Source organism: Ambystoma mexicanum, chromosome 12 (genome assembly GCF_040938575.1).
Source record: "Ambystoma mexicanum isolate Mex_15411 chromosome 12, UKY_AmexF1_1, whole genome shotgun sequence".
Lineage (NCBI taxonomy): Eukaryota > Metazoa > Chordata > Amphibia > Caudata > Ambystomatidae > Ambystoma > Ambystoma mexicanum.
Window position 1 is genome coordinate 1,230,854,410 of NC_090936.1, and position 22,027 is coordinate 1,230,876,436.

Genomic DNA, 22,027 nt, shown 5'->3' on the forward strand with positions numbered 1-22,027 from the left:
TTCCCCAGCATCGGTTGTGCAGACCATGAGAATCTATGATCTACAGGCGGCATTTATTTTGACGTTACTGCCTTTTATTTGACGAGTCACATTAATCAATGGCTTCCCACATACTTTCCCCTCTAATGGAATGCACACATTTCAGCATACTTCTAATTTCCATCAAACAACTGTCGAATACAATGTATCTGCTCTCTTTCATTAGACTGTCATCCTGCGTCAACGTTGTTTCGGCCTGTGACGTTGTGGAGATTTCAACACATTGGAAAGTAATATCGCTGATATCAAGTTCTGATGCGTCTATGGATGCTGCGGCTGGTTCATTCTCTGTCATTTCGACATCTATTACTTCAACACTGATGGGAGAACACAACAATGTCGACAGGTTTTTTGGTGGCAAATTTTTGGCGGGTGTAGATTGTGTAAATTGATCTGCAACCACTTCAGAGCTATCTTCAATACATTCAATAACATCTTCTTGTGGTGGTACGGTCGCACTGTAGCTATGGTCCAATGCAACTTTGCTGTAGTCTCCAAACACAGTTAATTCATGTTCTGGCCATTGGACATGAGCACCTCGAGCCTGAACACGCCTCGCCTCAATTAATAGTTCCTCCATAGTGTACACGGTCTGGCAAGCCACATCTCTCATTCGCTTCACTGTCTGTGTGTGTATAGTTCTGACACCCACGGGTAACGGGAGGAGAGTTGGAAAAGGGATGTTCAGTTTAAACACGAGATGGAGTGTAGTAGAATTGGCTGGAAAAAAACATAAATAGTCCCCAGCACAAACATTTTTTTAAAGTTATGAACTGTTTGTAACTAACCTTTTTTTGTTTTTTTTCCTTTGCAAACTTTTTGACTCGCCCTTCAACATCTGCACGCTGTAGCTCCGATTCGTTTCCGCATGTCCTCCCTTCCTCTTGTGCTGCAACGACTATATTTTCTGTATCCGCATAGACAGCACGGAATGAGGCTCCATCGTCTCCCTGAAACATAGTACTTTCATTACTATGTATCAAAATATTGTTAGCATAAAACACACGTGAGGACGAACACACAGGTACATCTCAATAGCCAAACATGATTTAAACATTGTGTGCAACAATCAAACGACAAGTATTCGACCAGTGATGATCTATTTCGATGGAACTGTCAGTATCCATACCTCTGGCTCTGCATGGACTGCCATGAATGGTTGTATTGGAGAGGAGGCATCCGCATCTCCCTGAAACACAGTACCTGCATTAGTATGCTTTTCAATATTGGAAACACAACACACACATGGGGTCGACGGCACAGGTACATATAAAGAGATAACCACAAATGATGCATTGTCCAAAAGAATCAAGGAAAATCCAAATATGATCACATTTCATCGACTTATTTCAACGATTCCTTTACATCTGCATCATCTAAATGAGATGTTGTGATTGTGGTGGAAGCTCTGTTGTCTCCCTGAAACACAGTACTTGGATTAGTATGGTTTTCAATATTGGAAACATAACACACACTTGGGGTCGAACGCACAGGTACATATAAAGAGATAACCGCAAATTATGCATTGTCCAAAAGAATCAAGGAAAATCTAAATATGATCACATTTCATCAACTTATTTCAACGATTCCTTTACATCTGCATCATCTAAATGAGATGTTGTGATTGTGGTGGAAGCTTCGTCTCCCTGAAACACAGCACTTGCGTTAATAGGGAAGAAAGTATAGCAAATGGAATCACGTTATATGATCACGCATGATGGAGCTGTCATTATCCATACCTCGTGCTGCTGAAGAATATCTATGGATGTTGCAAATGTAGTGCGCACTTCCGAAAGCTGTTGCGCCGATTCGTATACTTGAATGTCAGGCTCTGCATCAAGTGCAGGGGTTGACGCTCCATCAACTGCCTGAAACATAGTACTTGCATTAGTGAGGATTACAATTGTGAAAACATAACACACACCTGGGGTCGACAGCACAGGTACATATCAACGACTAACCACGAATGAAACATTGTGTAGAACAATCAAACGACAAGAATTCCAGCTCTGATGATGACGCTCGATGGAGCTGTCAGTATCCATACCTCCTGCTGTTGAAGAACATCTAGAAATGTTGTAGATGTGGCGGACGCTTCAGCATCTCCCTGAAAGACAGTACTTGCATTAGTATGGATAACACTAATTAGAACTGAAAACAAACACCAGTGGACGATAACTAAGGTGTATATCAATTAGAAAGCAGTAACCAAACATTCGGTAAAGTAATTACACGATAGAATAAAACTATTACTTGACATGCACAAAACAAGTATGTAGCGGATTAGCCTAGTAAGATTACCTGATACGCGCTAGAAGTGGTTGATAACTGCGACCACGTCAAGGATGTAGAATGTTCTTGCTTCAGATTGAAGGGATAGTCAAGAAGTTGTAAAGGTCAATTAATGATTGATAATGAAATGCCAATATTAAAAATAGCCATGTAAGCCGACAGAATACTTGAAAAATGCTCAATACAGCACAGTTCCCTGTCCATATATATATATATATATATATATATATATATCTATATCGTTTGTGGGTTATGAAATCGAAAAAGAATATATTGATAAATGTCATTATTCAAAAAACTATACACTCATATCAATATCGAAATTATTACAAGGGATAGAACACCTACAATATCAATTAATCCATTCGGCTACCTACACACTACCGCAAGGCCTAAAGCTAAATCCGGACACTTGACTCACCGGTGGCGGAATACGGACGAATAGAGTGGGAATAGCGTTTTCGCGCAATTTCCGTGTCGTTCGCCGTTTATTCTTCTTTGTTACCCAAGAAGTTGTGTACATGTCCAAGGAAAAGTGCCGGCTGCAGATGCGGTATCGATCACCCCTCTTGTGCTGTAAGACTTGTTGGACTCTACTTTCCAGCTCATCCAGTGGATATCCGCAATGTCTGACCCATTCTCTTTTTCGATCAACAGTTTTCGGGAATACATGCATTGTAGTTCCTTCAGATTTCGCATGGGTCTTCGAAGGGCAACCGCTAATTCAACAGGCAGGCATTGTTGATAAATCTGAAAATTAAATATCGACATTATTATACAATCTTCAAGAATAAAGATTTGATACAAAAGTAAATGAATCATACAATGATCAATGCAAGGTTTGTTTTGGTCGCAGGAACTATACCAGTTCATTATGTGCGGCTTAGTATTTGCAAAAGTTGCAGAAATGTATAATTGATGTGACTGAAATCTGAACATGTGACTCGTCCCTTGGATGTTCTGTCTTGCACGAGAAGGAAACATGCTTACATTATAGACTGGACCCCCGAAGGATGCAATTCAATGACAATAGACAAAGATGAAAATAAATAGATCTATTGATAGCATAGCAATGGAAATTCAAGTCAATAGCAATGAGACCAATGAACATAGCACTATTGGGTACTCTACTCGCAAATAGATAGAAATTTAAAAATCTGCGAAATATGACCAGGATACATGGCCTTACCTTGACCAACAAACAGTTGGATTCAGCAAGCAGATCAGTATGTTGCGGGAGAATAGGTGGATGGCCACAGGTAGCGCACTGATGGGTATGCTCGAAGCGGTCACAGAAGTTCACGGATAGCACGACGACGAGCAGATTAGCATAGATCTCAGTGGTTCCCAGGTAGCACGTTCAGGAGTTGACTTGCAAAGCACAAAGATGTTCTCATGAGACATATCGAGTGGTTTTTAAAGTATTAGAAACTGGGGTGTGTTTGTGAATGAATGACGTATGTATGTCGTGGTATTAGGGGGGCGGCCTGCTTCAAGGGGAGGCCTGGCTGGAGACATGGGGTCTGAGGAGGCCATGTGACCGATGGCCCCTTGGCGTGGGACACCTTTTGAAGTGTACATGTAGTTTGGCACCTTGGCCTTTCACGCCCCTGACAGCCCCCCATGCCAGCGCGCATCCACCGGCGCGAACCGCCTTTGATACAGGGGGGTGGGATGGATGGCCCTGGGGCGTGCAGATAAGGCACTGGAAGACTGCTGAATGGAGACACACTTATGTGGATTGCAGGGGGGCGGCCTGCCTCAGGGGAGGCCTGGCTGGAGACACGGGGCCTGAGGAGGCCATGTGACCGATGGCCCCTTGGCGTGGGACACCTTTTGAAGTGTACATGTAGTTTGGCACCTTGGCCCTTCGCGCCCCTGACAGCCCCTCATGCCAGCGCTCATCCACTGGCGCGAACCGCCTTTATATCAATATACAGTATATCGCCTTTATATCAATGATAGTATATTGTTGCTTATCAATAACAAATGCCACATACCGGAGATTCTTGTGAGCACAGACCCACACTTCAACCGGTGTATTATAGTGGTCAAGACCCTAAGGCCTGTATAATCCAATGGTAATTGTTAGTATAGATATATGTGTGACTTTTATAGAGACATAACCTACTGAAAGACTTTGAACAAGTGTTATTTAGTGCATGCATTATCGAGAATGTGTTATGTTAGCTTAGATAGATAGTGACCACCCTGCTTCACAGCGACCAGACCTTCACCCATTCGGAGCACAGATGTCTGACGTCCATCCTTGAATGGAGACGCACTTGATTCATTTAAAAAATCGAGACAACCGTTGTTAAAATATATGTGGTGTTTTATTTTGTATCTTATTTTCATGACACAAAAATAGAAGAATTTAAAGATTATACAGGTAAGGTTGCAGCACAGCGAGAGAAAATCCCTTGTACTGACCGCTGTCACTCGGGAACGTTTCTCTAATGGCACGAACGGCACAGGTGGGTATCACTCTTCGAACACGGTGTCCAAGCCTCCCGTGAAGCCACCATGTAAAGGAACGATAGGCCACCAGCCTGTACCACCTGTGAAAAGGAATGAAACAAACTTTTTAAATGACCAAGAGAAGTTTAATAAACGTTTGTTGTCAATGACAATTCTTGTAACTAATGGCATTTTACCCGGACAAATGCTATCTAGACAATGCACACTATTGAACGACTTACATGCGTTACAATGATATGTAGATGTAATTTTGGATATAGTAGAAGAACATGAAATAGGAGTGGCATGACAAGCAGAGTATACTTACTCGTTACTCGGATTACGAGGACGAACAGTTGCTCGAAGTTCGTGCATAAGCACCATCATTATTCTCAACACGGCCCGTGTGAGGCAGGCTGCCCTGAAGTCTAGCAGCTCGGTGATGCATTGCGGTCGTGGCTCGCCTTCCGAAATGTAGGCCAGGCATCCCGAGTTTTCTCGGCAGCAGCAGTTCTCGTCCTCAGTTGGCAGTAGCTTGCACCGATTGCATGTGCACCAGGTGGAGACGCCGTCCATTCGACTAGGCCCAGGCTCTTCATCTGTTGATTCGTCCTGCCAACTGCCGTCCGAATCCCCATCGTTTTCGCGTGCTTCCCTTTCCAGTAGTTCCTCCTCGGTATACTCGGGCTCGTACATGTAGGGCATTATTGTAGCCATTGTGTGTTAAACAAACTAAAATAATTTATAGCGTGGTACTGGTATCTGTTCACACGGGCTACAAGCGGCGAAGGTAGCTGACCAGAGCACTGAAACGAGTCACAGAATACTCAAAGTAACACAGAGAGAGGAATGGAATCGAAAATCTGCTGCTGTGTTGTGAAACGGTCTGTTTATACTTATTGAGGAGAGAGGCATCCTGCCATTTCCATGGCGACACGTCATTAGCTGAAGCGCAGCGAATGTTGACACGAGACGTGCTTTGGCGTTGGGAAATGGGCGGTACGAATCTGCTGATAACAGGCTCAGGGGCGGGGGAATTGATTTAGTGCTGCAAAAGCAGGTCAGCCAGGGCGATCGGGGGAAAAGATAGGATTATCAGAAAATGGCGGCTCCCTGGTGCTTGTTTTCACGTGCGTTTAATGGACGAAAACTCGGGTAAGGTCCATAGGAAAGTTTTCTAAAATCGAGCCACTTAGGCTTAAAAAAACATGGCCGACCCGTAGGGACAATAAAAAATTTTACTAGACCATGTCTTTAACTCTAACAAGGTGTGTCGTGTACTTTATATAAAACGAACAATTGAGACATAGGTATAGGGAAGGTTGACCCATTCATTTGTTTCTTTAGCACCCAGGAAAGACTCGCCCACATCCCTATTTTGATGAACACCCGTGTGTCGACGTAGGAATAAAGGTTGACCTTGTGTCTTCTCAGAATGTCCATAAGGGTACGCAAGTAAAGAAATGAATGGATAGTGAGGATACCTGAGACGCCACAATTTTGAGGGGGGGTCTGAAATTAAACCAGCCATTCTCACCTGTTACTGACGGTCAGTTAGGAATGAGTGGAACCAATTAATGGCCAATTCCGACACGTTTCCGATCTCTGAGGCGGTTAAGTAAGATACAGTGGTCCACCGTATCAAACACTGCAGACTGATCCAACATGACCAGAAGGGCTAATTCTCTCAAAGCAGTCTGTGCCACACTTTGGCCGGGAACCTGACTGAAGAGGATCCAGTAGGAACTCTCTCTCAATATAGCACTTGAATTCAGATGCAACAATCTTCAGACTTTTACCCGGCCATAGGAGGCCGGCTGTTGCTTGGTAGTTCTAGAGGATCTCTGGGTCCAAATTCGATTTTTCGTGTTTTAGGAGGGGAGTAACAATAGCTCTGTTCAACTCTGATGGTACTAAGCCCAATGACCGAGAGTGCCTCCAGCTATGTCCTGGTGAATCCCTGTCTCTTTGGATAGATCTCCTGACGACCCCAGCCAGTCTGGGCCTATGCACGAAGACCCTGCCCTCTGAAGCCTTCAGAAGCATCATGGAACCATCCTCTGGACTAACCAGCTACATCCAGGGCATCTCTGGTGCATCGTTTCCATTCTGGGTTTCAGCTTAAAACTTAACAGGTCGCCAACTCTTCCTCGTGCAATTGCTCTTCTCCAACACCAAGAGGGGTCTTCCTGGAACAGAGTCTTCTTTTTTGCCAGAAACTTCGCCTGCTGCTCACCGATTAGAATTATTTTGCTGCTTCCTGCTTCAATCGATTACTGGGGGTCTCCTGTCATCAAAAGTAAAAAATTCCTTAGCAGCGCTTTTGGCATCAGCCGCTTTGGTGCGGCACCTTGGGTGCAGGACCGTTTAAGGCGCACCTGGTTGACTTCAGCCAGCAGGGCACGTGGACCTACGTGCTGTTTCACCCGAAGCACCAAAAAATGCTGTGTTAATCAAACACTAGCCACTCAGTACGTGAAAATTTACTAAAACATTGGGAACTTTCGTGACCTAATGAGAGCTTCGTAATGAATATTAACTTAAAGCCATATGTCTCATGTACACATTTGTCAATCTACAACATTCCTTTTACTCCCTGTAGTAGAAGATTGGGGGGAGGGAGTGGCTTTCACTCGCATAAATTAGGCCTGGGACAAAGGAGCTTCCTCAGTCTGTCCAAATGTGTGCCTGTACACAAGTGTTTCTAGGCGTGACAAGCGAGGGAAGACAGAGGGAGGACTAGACAAACTATCTTACTAGGCCTTGTGTCAGTCAGATTTTGCAAGTGCGACAACACCAAGTGCAGGGTGAGCTAGAGGGGGGAAGGGGGGGGGAGTGCCAGGGAGAGGAAGGGGGAAGTGCAATCGGGGCAGCAGCCAGAGCAGCATGGCTCTGGGTAGGTGCAGGGAGGCGGGAACTGTAGAGATTTAGTTACAGCCCCCAAGTGTGCGGTAGGCCCGGAGGCAGTGCAGGGGAGACTGATAATGGGGGAGCCTGGTGTTGGGGAGAATGTTCATTTCTGTGCCAATTTCCTTTAACCTCCAGCACACACCACCCTATGTGGAGTGCTGGGGGGGTTACCTAGTAACTCCTTTTAACCCATTCCTCATGTAACATAACTAGCTTACTTGAATGACTGTTTGAAGTGGTTTCTTTTTTACTACCTAGTGACATGTATCTGCAGGCTGATACCTCCGCTGCAGTGCTGCACCAAAGGGTGACCATTTTCACAAAATGGCCCCCTGTCTTCTTTTTGCGCCATTTCCTGTTTTTCTTCTGGGTTTTTACTCTGTTGTTTGCATCAGTTTGAGTCCTTTGTGTGAATTGCCTGCCCAGGCTCCAGTGTGTCTGGAAAGGCAGGTAGTGAGGGAGAGTCCCAAAACTTCCCTTTCCTTTGTCTCTAGGTGTTCCTGAGTGAAACTAGTTCATATTGGATGGCTGGCTGTCCTGTCCTGGAGGACAGCCACCCTGCTGTGTGATTGACAGCCTAAGGCTGTGAATGAACGGGAACTTGCATAAAAAGTGAGGTTTTTGGGACGAAGAGCAGAGTCGACCACTAGAGGACAACACATGAAGCAGAAGACGAGACGATGCCAGCAGCAGTGTCCTGGACAGCAAAGTGCCCGGTGAAGCCCTGCAGCTGTGCTGACACTGTTTTCAAATTGACAGGGAAGACCCGTGAAGGGCGACTTCCTCCCTTAGGCTGATGGGACCAACTAGCCACGAGACAAACTATATTTTGGCGCAACCCCTGACGTGCTGTGACTTTCCCAGCCTGCAGAAGCCCAATACCCGAGGTAACTCGACCACCTGCAAGTGCATTGTCTTCCGAAGTCCGAATCCAGCCAGATCTTTGGGGGCATCTAGAGGACCCTTCAGAAGCAAGAAATCTGCATCCAGATTCCCCTCACCAGAGCCCAGGACCGAGGATTCAAGGAAATACTAACCAGAGTGTTATGTTCTTCTTTGGCGCTGAGAAAAAGGCATCAAACCACAAAGAGCCACTGAATCGAGGGAAATCCATTGCTGCCAAGACCCTCTCTCTAGTGCTGCCGCAAGAGCCCCCCCCAGACGTCCTCCCTTTCGTCACCATGACCAAGGACTAGGGTCCGCAGCATTGCATCTAGAAGGCATCCAGCTGGAACAACATGGTCATTTCAAAGGTTCTGTGGGGCTTGGGGTATAGTATCCTTTTGCCATTTGGGGTGCTTCCAACCTTTGGGAATGCGATTTAAACCTACACTAAGTTGACCTCAACTTACTTGCACTGGCCTTACAGCTTGTGCTTTCTTAAGATGACTCCCCTTTAGTTGCTGTGATTTCCATTTTGAAAACAGACTAAGAAAACATTTCTAAGAAGAGCATCAGAAGTTTGAACTGGCAAATTCACTTTGGCTTTCCTGGCTCCCTAAAGGCCTCCTCCCGAACCTATTGGCTTTGGCAGTGCTTGTTCCCTTACAGGTTGTAAATGTTGAACACTTTAATGCTGGGATACTGGACTGCCTGCATCCCTTTGGGAGCATCTAACTGTTCCTATAACTTCTCAGTCTGTTCTAACCTAACCCTAACCTTTCCTTCCTTGAATAACTCAATATTGCAAAGGTGATACTATTTAAATGCTACACTGACCTCAAATGAAGTCACCTCTAGGTGCTGGAACATGTGTAATATATGAATGAATTACTCACCTCTTTTTATTGTTCACTTTTTGACTAGAATCCTAACTTGGAATTAATGTTATAACTAAATGCTGCTTTTTAAAGAATGCTTTAAATATCTTTGTGAATAAATAATGTATTATAACTAAGTGTGTAAGTGTTTACTTGAATACTTGTGTTTACTGATTGCATTGTACAGCTCTACAGCTCACATTAACCCTCTTAAAATAAGCCTGGCTGCTCAGACACACTACCAACTTGTATAGTACAGGCCTATATTAAAAGGTGGGTTACCTAATACCAAGAGATGTCTTGTGTAGTCCCACACCAGTTGTACTGCACTAATTCTGGTACCCAGTGAGACTCTCTGAGGGTACCAAGCAACCAGTCGGCACAGCCGACGGGTAGGTCAGCAGGGGAGAGAGAGGGGGGGGGGGCGAAGCTGAGGAGAAAAGGAAGAAAGAACTACCTCCCCCCACCCCTCCCACACTCTGCTTGGCGAAGCATCTGACCATCGGAAAGTTGGAGATAGCTGAGCGAAGGGCTCTAGAAGGAAGGTATTTTGGAAGAGTGTTGGATGTAGTGCAGGCCCTGGTCCCAGAAAGCTTTGTGGACGATGCAGAGGGTCTCGAACTTCATCCTTGCAGCCACTGGGAGCCAGTGGAGGGATTTCAGGGCTGTAGAGATACGGTCCCTGGGCTTGAGGCCAAGGTTAAGTCTTGCAGTCCTGTTCTGGATTAGTTGGAGTGGGCAGAGAGTAGAGGAAGGCAAATTGAGAGAGGCTGTTGCAGTAGTCCAACCTACTGAGAACAAGGGCTCTGGAGACAGTTAACTTCTGGGGGAAAGTGAGAAAAGGAAGAGTACCTCTGAGGAGGTGCAGCTGGTAGTGGGCCTTCTTGGCCAGGTCTGATTTGAGGAGTGAAGGGCAGAGTGGAGTTAAAGATGACGCCAAGGTTTTTTGTCTCACAGGAAGGCGAAGAGGGCCCAAGGAGGCCGGCCAGAGTGAGAGGGAAAGCGGGAGCAGGGTCCCAATGAGAAAGATCTCAGTCTTAATGGCATTAAGGCAGAGATTGTTGGAGGCGCACCAATTCTGAATCGTGAGTAGACAGTCGGGAATGAGAGAGGAGAGGTGGCTTAGGGGAGACTGAAAGAGCAGAGTGTCATCTGCATAACACAAAGTAAGAGAAGGCAGATTTCTGGTCAGCCAAAGGGGCCACGTTGACATTGAAGAGCCAGGGTGAGAGGATAGAGCCCTGGGGAACACCACATGTGGAGAGAGGTGCTGGAGAGGAAGGGCCCAAGTTGAACCTGGAAGGGTCGGTCCAGGTGGAAGGAGGTCAACCACTCCAGGGCCTGATCCTTGTTGCCCAGGTTCTCAGTCGATTGATCAGAATGGGGTGATTGACTGGCTCAAAAGCAGAGGAAAGGTCAAAGAGGATGAGGAAAGAAGGATGGCCGGAGTCCAGCTTAGAGGACATATCTTTGCTGGTGTTCAGGAGAGCAGTTTCCGTGCCTCTGGCTGCTCTGAAGCCAGACTAATGGTAATGGAGACAACCAACAGATTCAGTGTGGAGAGTAAGCTGGGAGATGGCCAGCTTTTCCAAAGGTTTGCCCAGGAAAGGAGTGATAGAGATTGGGCGATTGTTTGCTGGACAGGTAGGATCGGCCAAAGGCTTTTCAAGGAGGGTGTGCACAAGGGAGTAGGGAAAGATACAGTGGTGAAAGTGAGATCACAGAAATCGGCCATGGGTGTCAATGTGGTCCTTGATGGTTCTGGAGGAGCAGGGGAGTGCCTGTTTGGACGGCACTTTCATAGATCGGACTTGTCTAGAAACATTGTCGGAGAGAAAGGAGGAGAGGGAGAGGCGGTCAGAGGGGGGCCGAGAGGTAGCTTGGACAGTCTGTATTGCCTTTGGAGCAGTCGGCAGGCCTGTTTGTCAGAGCATGTGCCCAAAGCCCTCCACTTCTCTCCGCCACCCTGCGCTTGCGTTTCAGGGCTGTGAGATCGGAGTCATACCAAGAGTTGCACTTGGAGGAAGCCTTCAGACGGATTCTCATGACGGGGGCAAGTATGTCCAGAGTGTTGGAGATGGAAAGATGCAGGTTAGAGAGGACTGTGTTTGAGTCAGCTGCAGGAGTAGGAGGAGCAAAGAAAGTAGAGGCAAAGGCATCCACTGACGCACCCTTCATGGGCCCAATGACCAAGAAGGTAGGTGGCAATGCTGGGGTGGGCTTTGCCTGAGGGACAGAGTTTCAGGTGAGAGAAAAGCAGAAAGTGGTCATTCCAAGAGGGGCTGCTGTGTGAGGGTTGGAGAGGGGCGGGATGTCTGAGGAGATGGGAACATCCAAGGTGTGTCCGGCAGAATGTGTCGCACCAGAGGATAGAATGGAGACGGGAGTGTTGCACTGTTTGTGGAAGAGCCCAGCAGAAGGATTAGAAGCATTCAGGTGGATGTTGAGGTCTCCAAAGAGAAGTTGAGCGGTAGAGGCAAGGAGAGAAGAGAGGTCAACCCATTCTGAGAGGAAGAGGGCAACCTGGCCAGGTGGCCTGTAGATGGCCACAGTCTGAGAAAGGCAAGGAGAGATAGAGAGCCTGCAGATCAGGCATTCACAGGAGGAGTAGGCCTGTGTAGGAATGACGAGCAGGAACCACTCCGGAAAGATCAGAGCTACCCCACCTCCGGGTTGATTGTTTCTAGGCTCAGAGAGGATCTTGGAGCCATCTGGGAGGAGTGTGTCAAAACTCGTGACAGAGCTGGCCATGAACCATGTCTCTGTGAGAGCTAGGACTTCCAGGTCAAGTTCTTCAAGGAGGTGGCAGATGTCAGGAGTGTTTGACAGAGCGAGAGTTCAGAGTAGCGACGTGGAGCAGGTTGCCACATTTGAAAGCCTTCCGGGGTGGGGTACAGGCTTGAGGTACACCCAGCAGAGGTGATAAAAGGGCCTGAGAGTTGGCAAAGGTGGTAGCAGGAGATGGCATAGTAGCCAGAGAGGAGGAGGAAGGTGCCAGGGAGGTGGCGGAAGAAGGTGGCAGAGGAGCCAGAGAGGTGCTAGTAGGAGTAGTGAGAGAAAGAAGGAAGTTGATGAGGCATGGAGACGCCTATCGAAAAGGAGATTGGGCTGAGGGCCCTGGACTAAGACGGTGCCATTCAGATAGATATTAATAATGATTTTGGAGGAGTCTAAGGAGGCCAAGAGGCCCTCCCATTGAGTGCCGCCATTAATGGGAGAGGAGAAAGGAGAGGGAACAGACACCATATGAGGATTCCATAGGTCAGGAGAGGGGACGACAATGAGGATGTTGTGAGTCTGTCTGGAGGAAGCACTGGTGTAGGTATCAGTGATAGGGAGGCCTGGGTTGGAGACAGGATGTCCCTCTTGAACTTCTTCCTACCAGACTTAGGGAAAGGATAGGAGATAGTGGCAGTTGGAGAAGATTCGGGAGACTGAAAGCACCATAGAGGGGGCAAGGAGGAAGTGGGAAGAGCAGGGAGCGAAGGAGAGAGGAGGGATGCACAGCCCAGCGCTGCACAGCACACGATGCACAGAGGGAGTTTGTGGTCACAGAGTAGGGAACACACAGACAGAGCAGACAGGTGGCCTCTGGCAGATTTGGTGCCTGTGGAGGGGATAGATCTAGCGATAGACCACATCCATTGATGACCCGATCTTTATTTTACGTCATTTGAGACGAAACCTGGATGCTTACCATCAAAGTAGTTTTCGAAGAAGTGCCTAGATGTTGAGACCAGCATCGATAGCCTCGGCAACAAGGTGGTCGATGTTAGCAAGCCCTGTAATTATGTATGAAAAATGGTCATGAGGGACCTCCTGCCAGACCTCGAGTTATTAGGGTGGTACGAGTCTGGCATTTGGGGAGTATTGCCCCTTTTTGGCCTCTTGCAACCTCTTGGGCAGTCTGAGAACTCTGATTGGTGCATTTCAACACGCCCAATCTTGGCCTCTTTCACTCACTCCTCTCCAAGACCCATTCTAGCCGACTTGACAGTCTTTCGTGTGGTGGCCCTCTAGCAAACCATACATGCACATGTTGTGCTTGTCCTGTTTAGTCATTTTCCCCACAACATTTTTGGTATCTGAGAAACATGACAACTTTGTCAGAATAGGGGACAAAGACTAACGAGAACAGTTTGTCAGAAAAATGACAAACCTGAAGCAAGATTTCAACGCAAAAGTCTGCAAAAACGTAATGTACAAATTAGAGTTCAATCGCACTGTATTCTTCAGAGATCGTCTTAGATAATTGAATTTCTATTGAGTTTTGCGTTGTGAATTTGGTTGCTAAAATGTGTTCCGGCATTTCACCAACGAAGGGCAATATTTGTGTTTGATTATTATGAAGATTCTCTTGATTGGAGAAATAAGATTACGAGTAACTTTTCCATCAGCAAAAGGCAATGCCAGAGCATTGTTGTTCATGCTTTAGTGCCTCTTAATTTAAATAAAAATATCAAGGTGTGAAAGATTACCAGGTGTAAGGTGAACATGCAACATCTCTTCCGATTGTTATAGTCCAGAAGGCGTTTCATGGAAATTCCACTGATCAATAGGATGCAAGGGGCGGTTTACTTCTAAGATGTGCAGGGTCATAGAAGCCTAGCATGCTTCTTGTTATGCTACAATCCTTTGTTTAGAAGTTGAAAGGGGAAACAACAGGACCACCAGTGATCAAGGATGGCTTTTTTTCCCCATAAACCTGCTTATTAAACATTCAAGGCTTCAGCAAGTTTGTTCAGAGTCCTTTTTACAACAGAAGGTTGTTGCTGTACAAGTGACACAAAAGCAAGTCTAAACTATCTTCAGCTACTTGAAATTCCCCAAAACGATCATTGCCACGCCCCATGTTGGTTGTGGATAACAGGAGTGTAATAAACTACTCTTTACCTTTATGCGTGTTGTGGCAGAATTCCATTATTGGGGTACTGTAGTTGGTTTTCTAGGATCTTTCTGATTATTTTTATAATCAGAACAACATCAATGCAGTCCCCCTTTCACTTCTTCCCTTGTTCCGATGGTAGCCTCTGTGGCTACTAGGACAGGGGAGCTTGTTAAACACACACCCATTGTGGAGTAGGCTTGTGGCAGGTGTAATATAGTTTTGACTTCAGTAGGGGTGCAGCCAGTTTTACTGCATTAGTTGCCAAATGTATCTATTGTTGTACTAATGCACTGAGCCCAGCCCTGCACTGTCTATTGTGGTTGGAACTGGTTTAGACTGGTCCTCTGCCTCCGACAGCCCATTGCACAAACTGTATGGGTGGACTGGAGCGTTTGGTTGGTTGTCAAAACCTGTGTGTATGCCTGGTGTGAGATTGGAGGGCTGGTTTACACCAGCCCATGTGTGAATGTGTAAATCTAGAAGGAGATACTGTGCATTCCTCGGTTCTGCTGGTTTATCACCTGAAATGTTGGACTATTTGCCAGGAAGGTGGGCCGTTAACCTTTAGCACCAGGTCTGTCCACATTGGCTGAGCTCTGGATCCTTTCCCATCTCTTGCTCCAGTTTCACCTTTTGGTTCCTGGACATCCCTACTGAGCTGCTGCACATCCTCCCAGTCACCCCCACTGGCTGTGCTGTATGTATGTACTGGGACAGTTTTTAGGACGTTTTACTACAGTGTTCTCTTGTTACCCTTGTGGGCATAGTGCCTCGCAGTAAAAAGTCTCGATCTTCCAGAAGGGTGGTGGAACCCCACCTCTGCTCTTCATCAGAGCCATCTTGGGTCGCCTCCATTTTTGCCCCAACAATGGGACAATTTTCTGTTGGTTCCTATGCCTTCCTTGGGCCTTAATTGTTGCTTCTGCTCTTGGGGGGTGAAGGGGCAGGAGAGGTCACCTTGGAAAGACCAGTTTATTATTGGGGGTCATTGCTGGTCTGGGGTGAACATCCCTTGGTTCACAGTTCCTGTAAAATGAGCTTTACACTCAGTGGTTTGTTTTGCTGTTCCTGAGCCAGGTTCTCCGACTCGAGCACCGTGAGAACTAGGCCCTGTAGTGGTGGTGTTGCAGGCCTCCATTGACTTCCATTGGCACGAATGCTGCTCTGCCGTCTTCCCTTCTTCGCTGGCTTGGTTTTGTACCTAGCTATGTAACTCTTCGAGGGGGACTCCTTTTGAGTCGGGTGCTTCCTTGCCCGCACCTGTGGGACAGAATACACTTACTTTATCCCATACCCGCTGCTCTGCATATTGGATTTGTACTGTTAATTCCCATGGGTACCAACTCGGAGAACTCCACTCAAGTGACTTTTAAAGGTGCTTACCTGAATATTGATGTTTTTCCTGGGTCCAAGGCGTAGTCTACAAAAGACTAGAATTGTAGTTTGTGCCTAGTATTTGCTACACATGTAATTGCATTAAATCACTGCACCCGACTCCTGCCATAGAATTGTACTATTTCTCTCTCTGGTTACCTTGTATCCATTCTTTTTAAGGGCTGTAATTAGACTACACTAGTATGCAAGCGTTAGCCCTAAGCCTGTTTTGGGTTTTTAGTGGCCCTCTGGGCATGGTTGGAGAAGTGGTTTAAGTGCCAACACATGAACAGTGACTGAGTACATGCATGTTACTCTTGTCTAGGGTTCCTTCTTACTCAGCGCCCATTAGCTTTATCGCTTACTACCAGGTAGCAGTAACCCCTTAACTTGGGAAGGGACTGCCTATAGCCCTTTGTTCAACGCATGGTGGAACACAGTGCATGTATAAGAACAGTAAGTACTTATTTACCTTACAGTTAATCTGTGTATTTCTATAATAGTGTATATTGTTAGTATACCAGTGTGGCGTATTCTATGGTGATGAGTATGAGGAATAACTGCACCCCCAACTACCAGCCGACCACCTCACGTGAGTGATGCCTGACTGCTCCAACATAGTTACCCTTTAGAAAGCTTGTTTTTTCTTTTTGAAACCTTTTTTGAAACCTTGTCTTGCCATTCGGTTAGATGGTTTTACATCTCTAGCCAGAGCACTGTAGGAAGAAGTCCCTTACATGGGGCATAGCCGTTCATTGCAGAAGGTCCAGGCATAAACCTGGTTATTGTCTGGTAATCCCTGGGAGTTTCAACTGATGGGCTACATGGAGTTGTCATGTGGCCTTATGAAATTGGATATTATGTTACTACTTTGAACTAGTGTTTCTAGAATGATTTCAATCTTTTCTTTCAGCTAACCAGTTACCAGCAGGTTTAATAACAACAGATGGACAGCAGAATGTGATGGTCTATACAACGTCCTATCAACAGGTAGCTCTTGTTGTCACCTACTTGGTTATCTAGCTTTTCTGTAATTCCATGCATATTATAGCATTGGCATCGTTGTTTTAAAATGTTCAATGTTGAAGTATCCCTATGGTGCTACTTTGTGACTAACCTGTGTGTATTCAGTTAGTTGTGAATGTATTGCACCTTGTACACCAGTGCACAGGACAAATTCATGCTGATGGGAGCATCATACGGTCAAACGGCTGGTTTGCAAAAGGCAGCTACACAGCTCTCGTATTCTGTAGGCATGGCCCAGAATCTCTGGGTCATTCATATTTATTTTATCCACTAATCTGGTAGAAACGTGGGGGAAAAATGTAGGCCATTAAACTGAAGACCACTTGACCTCTTTTCTGCGCTGCCATAGCAGGATGATCGGCTATGAAGTGCTGTGTTTATGGTGCCACTGAGCATGGGGACTTGCTTCAAATAAATGAATACTTGTGGGCCCATGCTGATTCTAGGAATCCCAAGTTGCCTACCTTTGCCGTATTATCTTTCTTTGTTGGGAACATTGTGTTTGACTTTGCCATTGAATTAATGACTGCTGACCTGAGAACCAAATTAGTTTGTGGGAGTCTGCCACCTTTTGTAGGGGTGCCGCACTAAAAGGTGAAGAGCGAGCTAAGTGAGTAGAAATGTGAATCTTTCCTGAAACAACTGATTGCAGTTGTGGGCTCTGCATTTACATGAGTAAGTGTACATTGCATTATGTGTGTGTATACATTTCTGATGCTTGTGGATCTGCTTAGAACCACATGCTGTGCATATAGTCAGACATCTCTTGTGGAATATTGCATCTGTCTTTCGAAGATTGAAAAGGGACGTCAACGTGGGTGTGACTATCACTATTCCTAATGCGACATAAAGTGTACCCAAAATCTGTCAGGCGTCAAGGTCCCACCTAGCGCCTCCCATAAAACATCAGCACACCTGCCTCTCTCGCTAAAGACGCTTCCAAAGCTTAGGGAGAAGCTTTCCAAGTTCCATTCTCATAGTGCTGGCCTCAAGAAGGCCTCTGCTTTACCTGGAGGGTATTCTCCAGCCTATCCTCCTCAGGCCCTGCAGCAGGACCTTGCTCCAGTCGCTCCTTCTTTCCCTCCCACTGATGTATGGACCAGGGCAAGATGTGAAGCCTGCCTGGAAAAAATGTCTGAGTTTATCCACTTTTCTGATACATTCGATGATATTCTGAAAAGACCTCGGCCTATGGATGAATGTCCTAGGCCTTCCGAGTCCCCAAGGCACCACTTTCTTGGTTACATTTTCATCTCCACCTAGACAGCATCTACCTGAGACTCCTGTGGACATCTTCCAAAATGACCAAGAGGACCCTGATGATGACATCTAGTATGTCCCGGATACTGATAGTCCAACAAGACCAGATTTCTCAAGATCCTGATACCTTGACCCCTGCCCATGAGCCTGACCCGGACAATATCTTCCTACCATCTCTCAACCCCAGGAGGCTTTGGCAATTGATGATCAAATGTTGTTCAACATCCTCCTCAGAAAGGCTGCTGACCATTTAAGATCGTGACATAGGAGGCAGTACCTGACTCAGATTTTGTTGAGGATATCCTCGAAGAGAAAATCCCCGTCAGTCAGGTCATCCCTCTTCTAAACTCAGTTAACGCTTTGCCCTTCCTTTCTTACACCCTCACTCCCTTAGGCCGTCAACTTGAGAGTTGAAAAATGTTTACATCCGGTGCCCTCAGATCCTTTATATATCGGAGGACATGATATTCCCGACTCCCTGGTTGTGACAACCACCAGAAAACATGATGGAGTTCCACTATCCTTGTCCGAGTCCCCTCCCGACAAAGACTGCAAAAAGCTTTATGCTCTTGGAAAACGTATTTGCACCTCAGCCGCTTTCAGCATTCGTATAGCTAATAACATCACACGCCTGGCAAGCTATTACGATGTATAGTGGGGACTGGTGCAAGACGGCCAGCAAAACGTTCCAGAGCCTACTCAATCATAGCTTCTGGCGGTGGTGAGTGAAAGGAATTGGGTGACGCAGAACATTTTAAAAACCTTTGATGCAACTGAGACAGGGCAGGTACTAGCGGAAGGGACCCTATTGAAGCAGAAGTCTGGCTTCAACCCCGAAACGCAGGTTTCTCTTATTGCTAAAACTGTGTAAGACTGTCCTTTTCGGGAAAGCTGTAGATGAGGCCCTCAGCTGCAAAGAGAACACGAAACGCTGAAGTCGCTGAACCAGATCTCAGCCATGCCCTTGGTTCAATGCCAAGTCTTTAACAACTGACGTTACTTTCACAGGTAATCCTTTTCCCGTCTCCTTTCAAGGTACCTACGGAACAGGAGGGTCTCCTTGGTATTCTGGACAGGGCACTTCCAAACCCCTCAACAGCAGGGGTTTCGGCGTGGCAACGGTAGGGGAAGGAACTCTGCAGCCAGAGGCTCCCCAACCCCAGCCAGCAAATGACTTGGTGGTGCAGGTCCCCTCCCATGTTTCCCCAGTAGGGGGAACGATCAACATCTTTCACCCACGAATAGGAGGGCATCACCTCGGGTCAGTGGGTCTTCAACAGTCAGCGGTGGCTATTGCATAGAATATCTGCAACCACCCCAATACCACCCGCCAAAGAGCAGACGGCTGTCACTGGAACATCTACACATTACGCTACAAAAGGTCTAGATCCTGCTGCAGAAGGGAGCGATTGAGGTCATCCCAGATCTTCAGGTAAACAAGGGTATTTATTCAATATTCTTCCTTGTAACCAAAAAAGATCTAACCATGCGCCCTTTTTTTTGGATCTGTGTCCTACAAACAAGTATGTCAAACCACAAAAGTTCTGGATGCCAACTCTTCTGGAAGTAATGCTGCGGCAGGGTGACCACATGGCCACATTAGGCATGAAAGGTGCATACTTTCATATTTCAATGTTGCCAGAGCACGGAAAGTACCTTGGGTTCCAGAAAGAGAACAATCGCTATCAATTCAAGTACTCCCCTTTTGACATTGCCTCAGCTCCAGGGGTGTTTACAAAGGTACTAGCAGTGGCAGCAGCTCACCTACGCAAGCAGCCCATCCTAGTGTACCCTTATCTCGATGACTGGCTAATAACTGGTGTGGCTAGAGAACACCCAAAAGACTGTAGATCTTTTCAACCTGGGTTTCTCAATGAACGAGAAAGTAAAGTCTGGTCCCCAGTCAAGTCAAACAATTTCTAGGAGCACTAATTAGAACAGAAGACTGACTTGTCTTCCTCTCCAATGAGAGGGTTAAAACCATGTTCCAGATCCCTCCGTATGTAGCCAGTCATTGATTAACTGTACGGAAAGCCATGCGGCTGCTGGGGATGATGGCATCCTGCATCTTCCTGGTTCTACACGCCCGTCTGCGCATGTGCCCTATGCAGGAGTGGCTCTCGAGCCAATGGTGTCAGGCAATTGGTCAGTGGGACAATCTTGTGGTTGTCTCAACAGCCCTCGTTCAATCTCTGCAGTGATGGTCAAAGGATATTTGACTATGGCAGCACACAGCTCCTTATGGGCAGTGTCGCTGGAGAACCTTAGGGTCCTCCTTTGAGATTCTTTCCTTTATCCTAGAGTAAGTACAGTTCTTCGTATCTCTCCAAAAATGCATGTGGAGTGCCAAAGGGATACCTTGTATCCTCCTTCTCTCTGCTCCTGTGAGTTTTAGTCACATAGACAATCTCCTAGTTATGGCTGGTGGCAGTGGACGTGTTCTACCAACTATTGTGTGGCTTTTCTAATGCAGGCCATGTCCATAGCCCTGGTAGTGCACAATATGGGCACCCAAGTATGAACTTGGTGTCTCCCTTATTTTGTCACCATTATTAGCGTGGTTGTTCTTTGTTAGCCCTTCTACCATTCTGAGAGGGGGAAGCCTGTGTGTGTTTTGCCTTGGTGGGAACCCTTGGGTGTCCCCACCTAGGATCCAGTGTGTCTGGGCAGGCAGGAAGTGGGAGGAGTTTTACACCCCTCTGTGCTTTGTCTGCCAGAGTGCCTGGATGGGACCAGCTCCCACTGGGGGGGGTCTGGCTGTCCTGATTGGACAGCCAAACACTCCTTCTGTAAACTGCTGAGGAAGATTGCAGAGGAGTGAGTGCTGGAACTGTATAAAAGGTGATGCTCCTGGAGTGAAAAGCAAGTTGACCACTGGAAACTGAAGTAACCGAAGGTGACTAGAAACGCTTTCAGACCCTTTTCAACACTGTGAAGCAGCGACCACTGCTGTCATGACTCCTTCCCTTTGACTGGTGGCAATAACTAGTCCCAAGACAAACTTTGATTTGAGCCATCTCCCGAGGTCCTGTGTGTTTCCAGAGCTGAGGAACCCCAATACCAAGAGACCTGCTGCCCATTTAGAGTGCATTGTTGTGGAAAGGCTGAATCCATCCAAGTCTTTGCTGAGCCCACTCCAGAGACCCAATGCAACTCGAACAGACCCCCCCCCCCTCATCAGAGTGTGGGACTGCAGGATCTGAAGAAGATTGACCGGGGCGAATCCCGTCCTTAGTTGGTGCTGCCGAAAAGGCACCAAAACCGCAGAGTGACTAAAGAAGTCAATGAAAGCCATTCCAAAGGTCCTCCCTCAAGACTGCTGCTGAGAGATCCTGTCCACTGTCCTGTTTTTCATCGTCATCCAAGGAATCCGGAGGTCTGGCCAAGAGCTGCAACATCGCGGGGCATCAACCACAAATGTTTTCTTCAAACCTAAGGTATTGTCGGGAAACGGTTATTGCTTACCTTATTCCAGAACGTCACTCCAGAGCATTGGAGTGCGCGTAGAGGTGTTCAGGGCAACCCCCTCTTTAACAGGATCTTCAACGTTGGTTAAGTGTTCTTGTATCTTCTTTCCCAGAGACTAGAAAGTATCCACAGGAACCTTTGACTTCTGCTGCTTTTCAAGACTTATAGCTTCTCCGAACTCCCTTTTAGCTAGGGTTGCGTTTTAAAGACCTGCTGTGCAGGGAATCTGCCCCTAGAATTTGAAACTCTGCTAGTATAACACCAACCAACTGTTTTCTTTACCATCTATAATCACTATCTTATATGTGTATGCTCACTAAATGCAATTACCGCATCACTTTGTGGGTGTGCGTAATTACTAATAGTATGGTAGACCTGTCAAACTCCTGTAACAATTGTGGGCATTCAGCGACTACCAACTAAGAAGTGGCCTTTTGAAAAAGTATTGTAAAATATACCTATGGTGTTGGTTTATTGTGGTAAGTATTCAACAGGGATGCTTGTGTAAATATAACTAATCTATATTTTAATATACATGTATGTGCAAGTG

General features: G+C 46.5%; 1 protein-coding gene across 4 annotated transcripts in view; it reads left to right on the top strand.

The window, feature by feature from the left end:
* Positions 1-22,027, top strand: part of NFYB (nuclear transcription factor Y subunit beta) — a 139,351-nt gene that overhangs the window by 109,787 nt on the left and 7,537 nt on the right. For all 4 annotated transcript variants that reach the window (XM_069629913.1, XM_069629910.1, XM_069629911.1 and 1 more), the window contains one exon: positions 16,637-16,713. In XM_069629913.1, the coding sequence (XP_069486014.1) occupies positions 16,637-16,713 (77 nt within the window). The remainder of the gene's footprint in view (positions 1-16,636; positions 16,714-22,027) is intronic.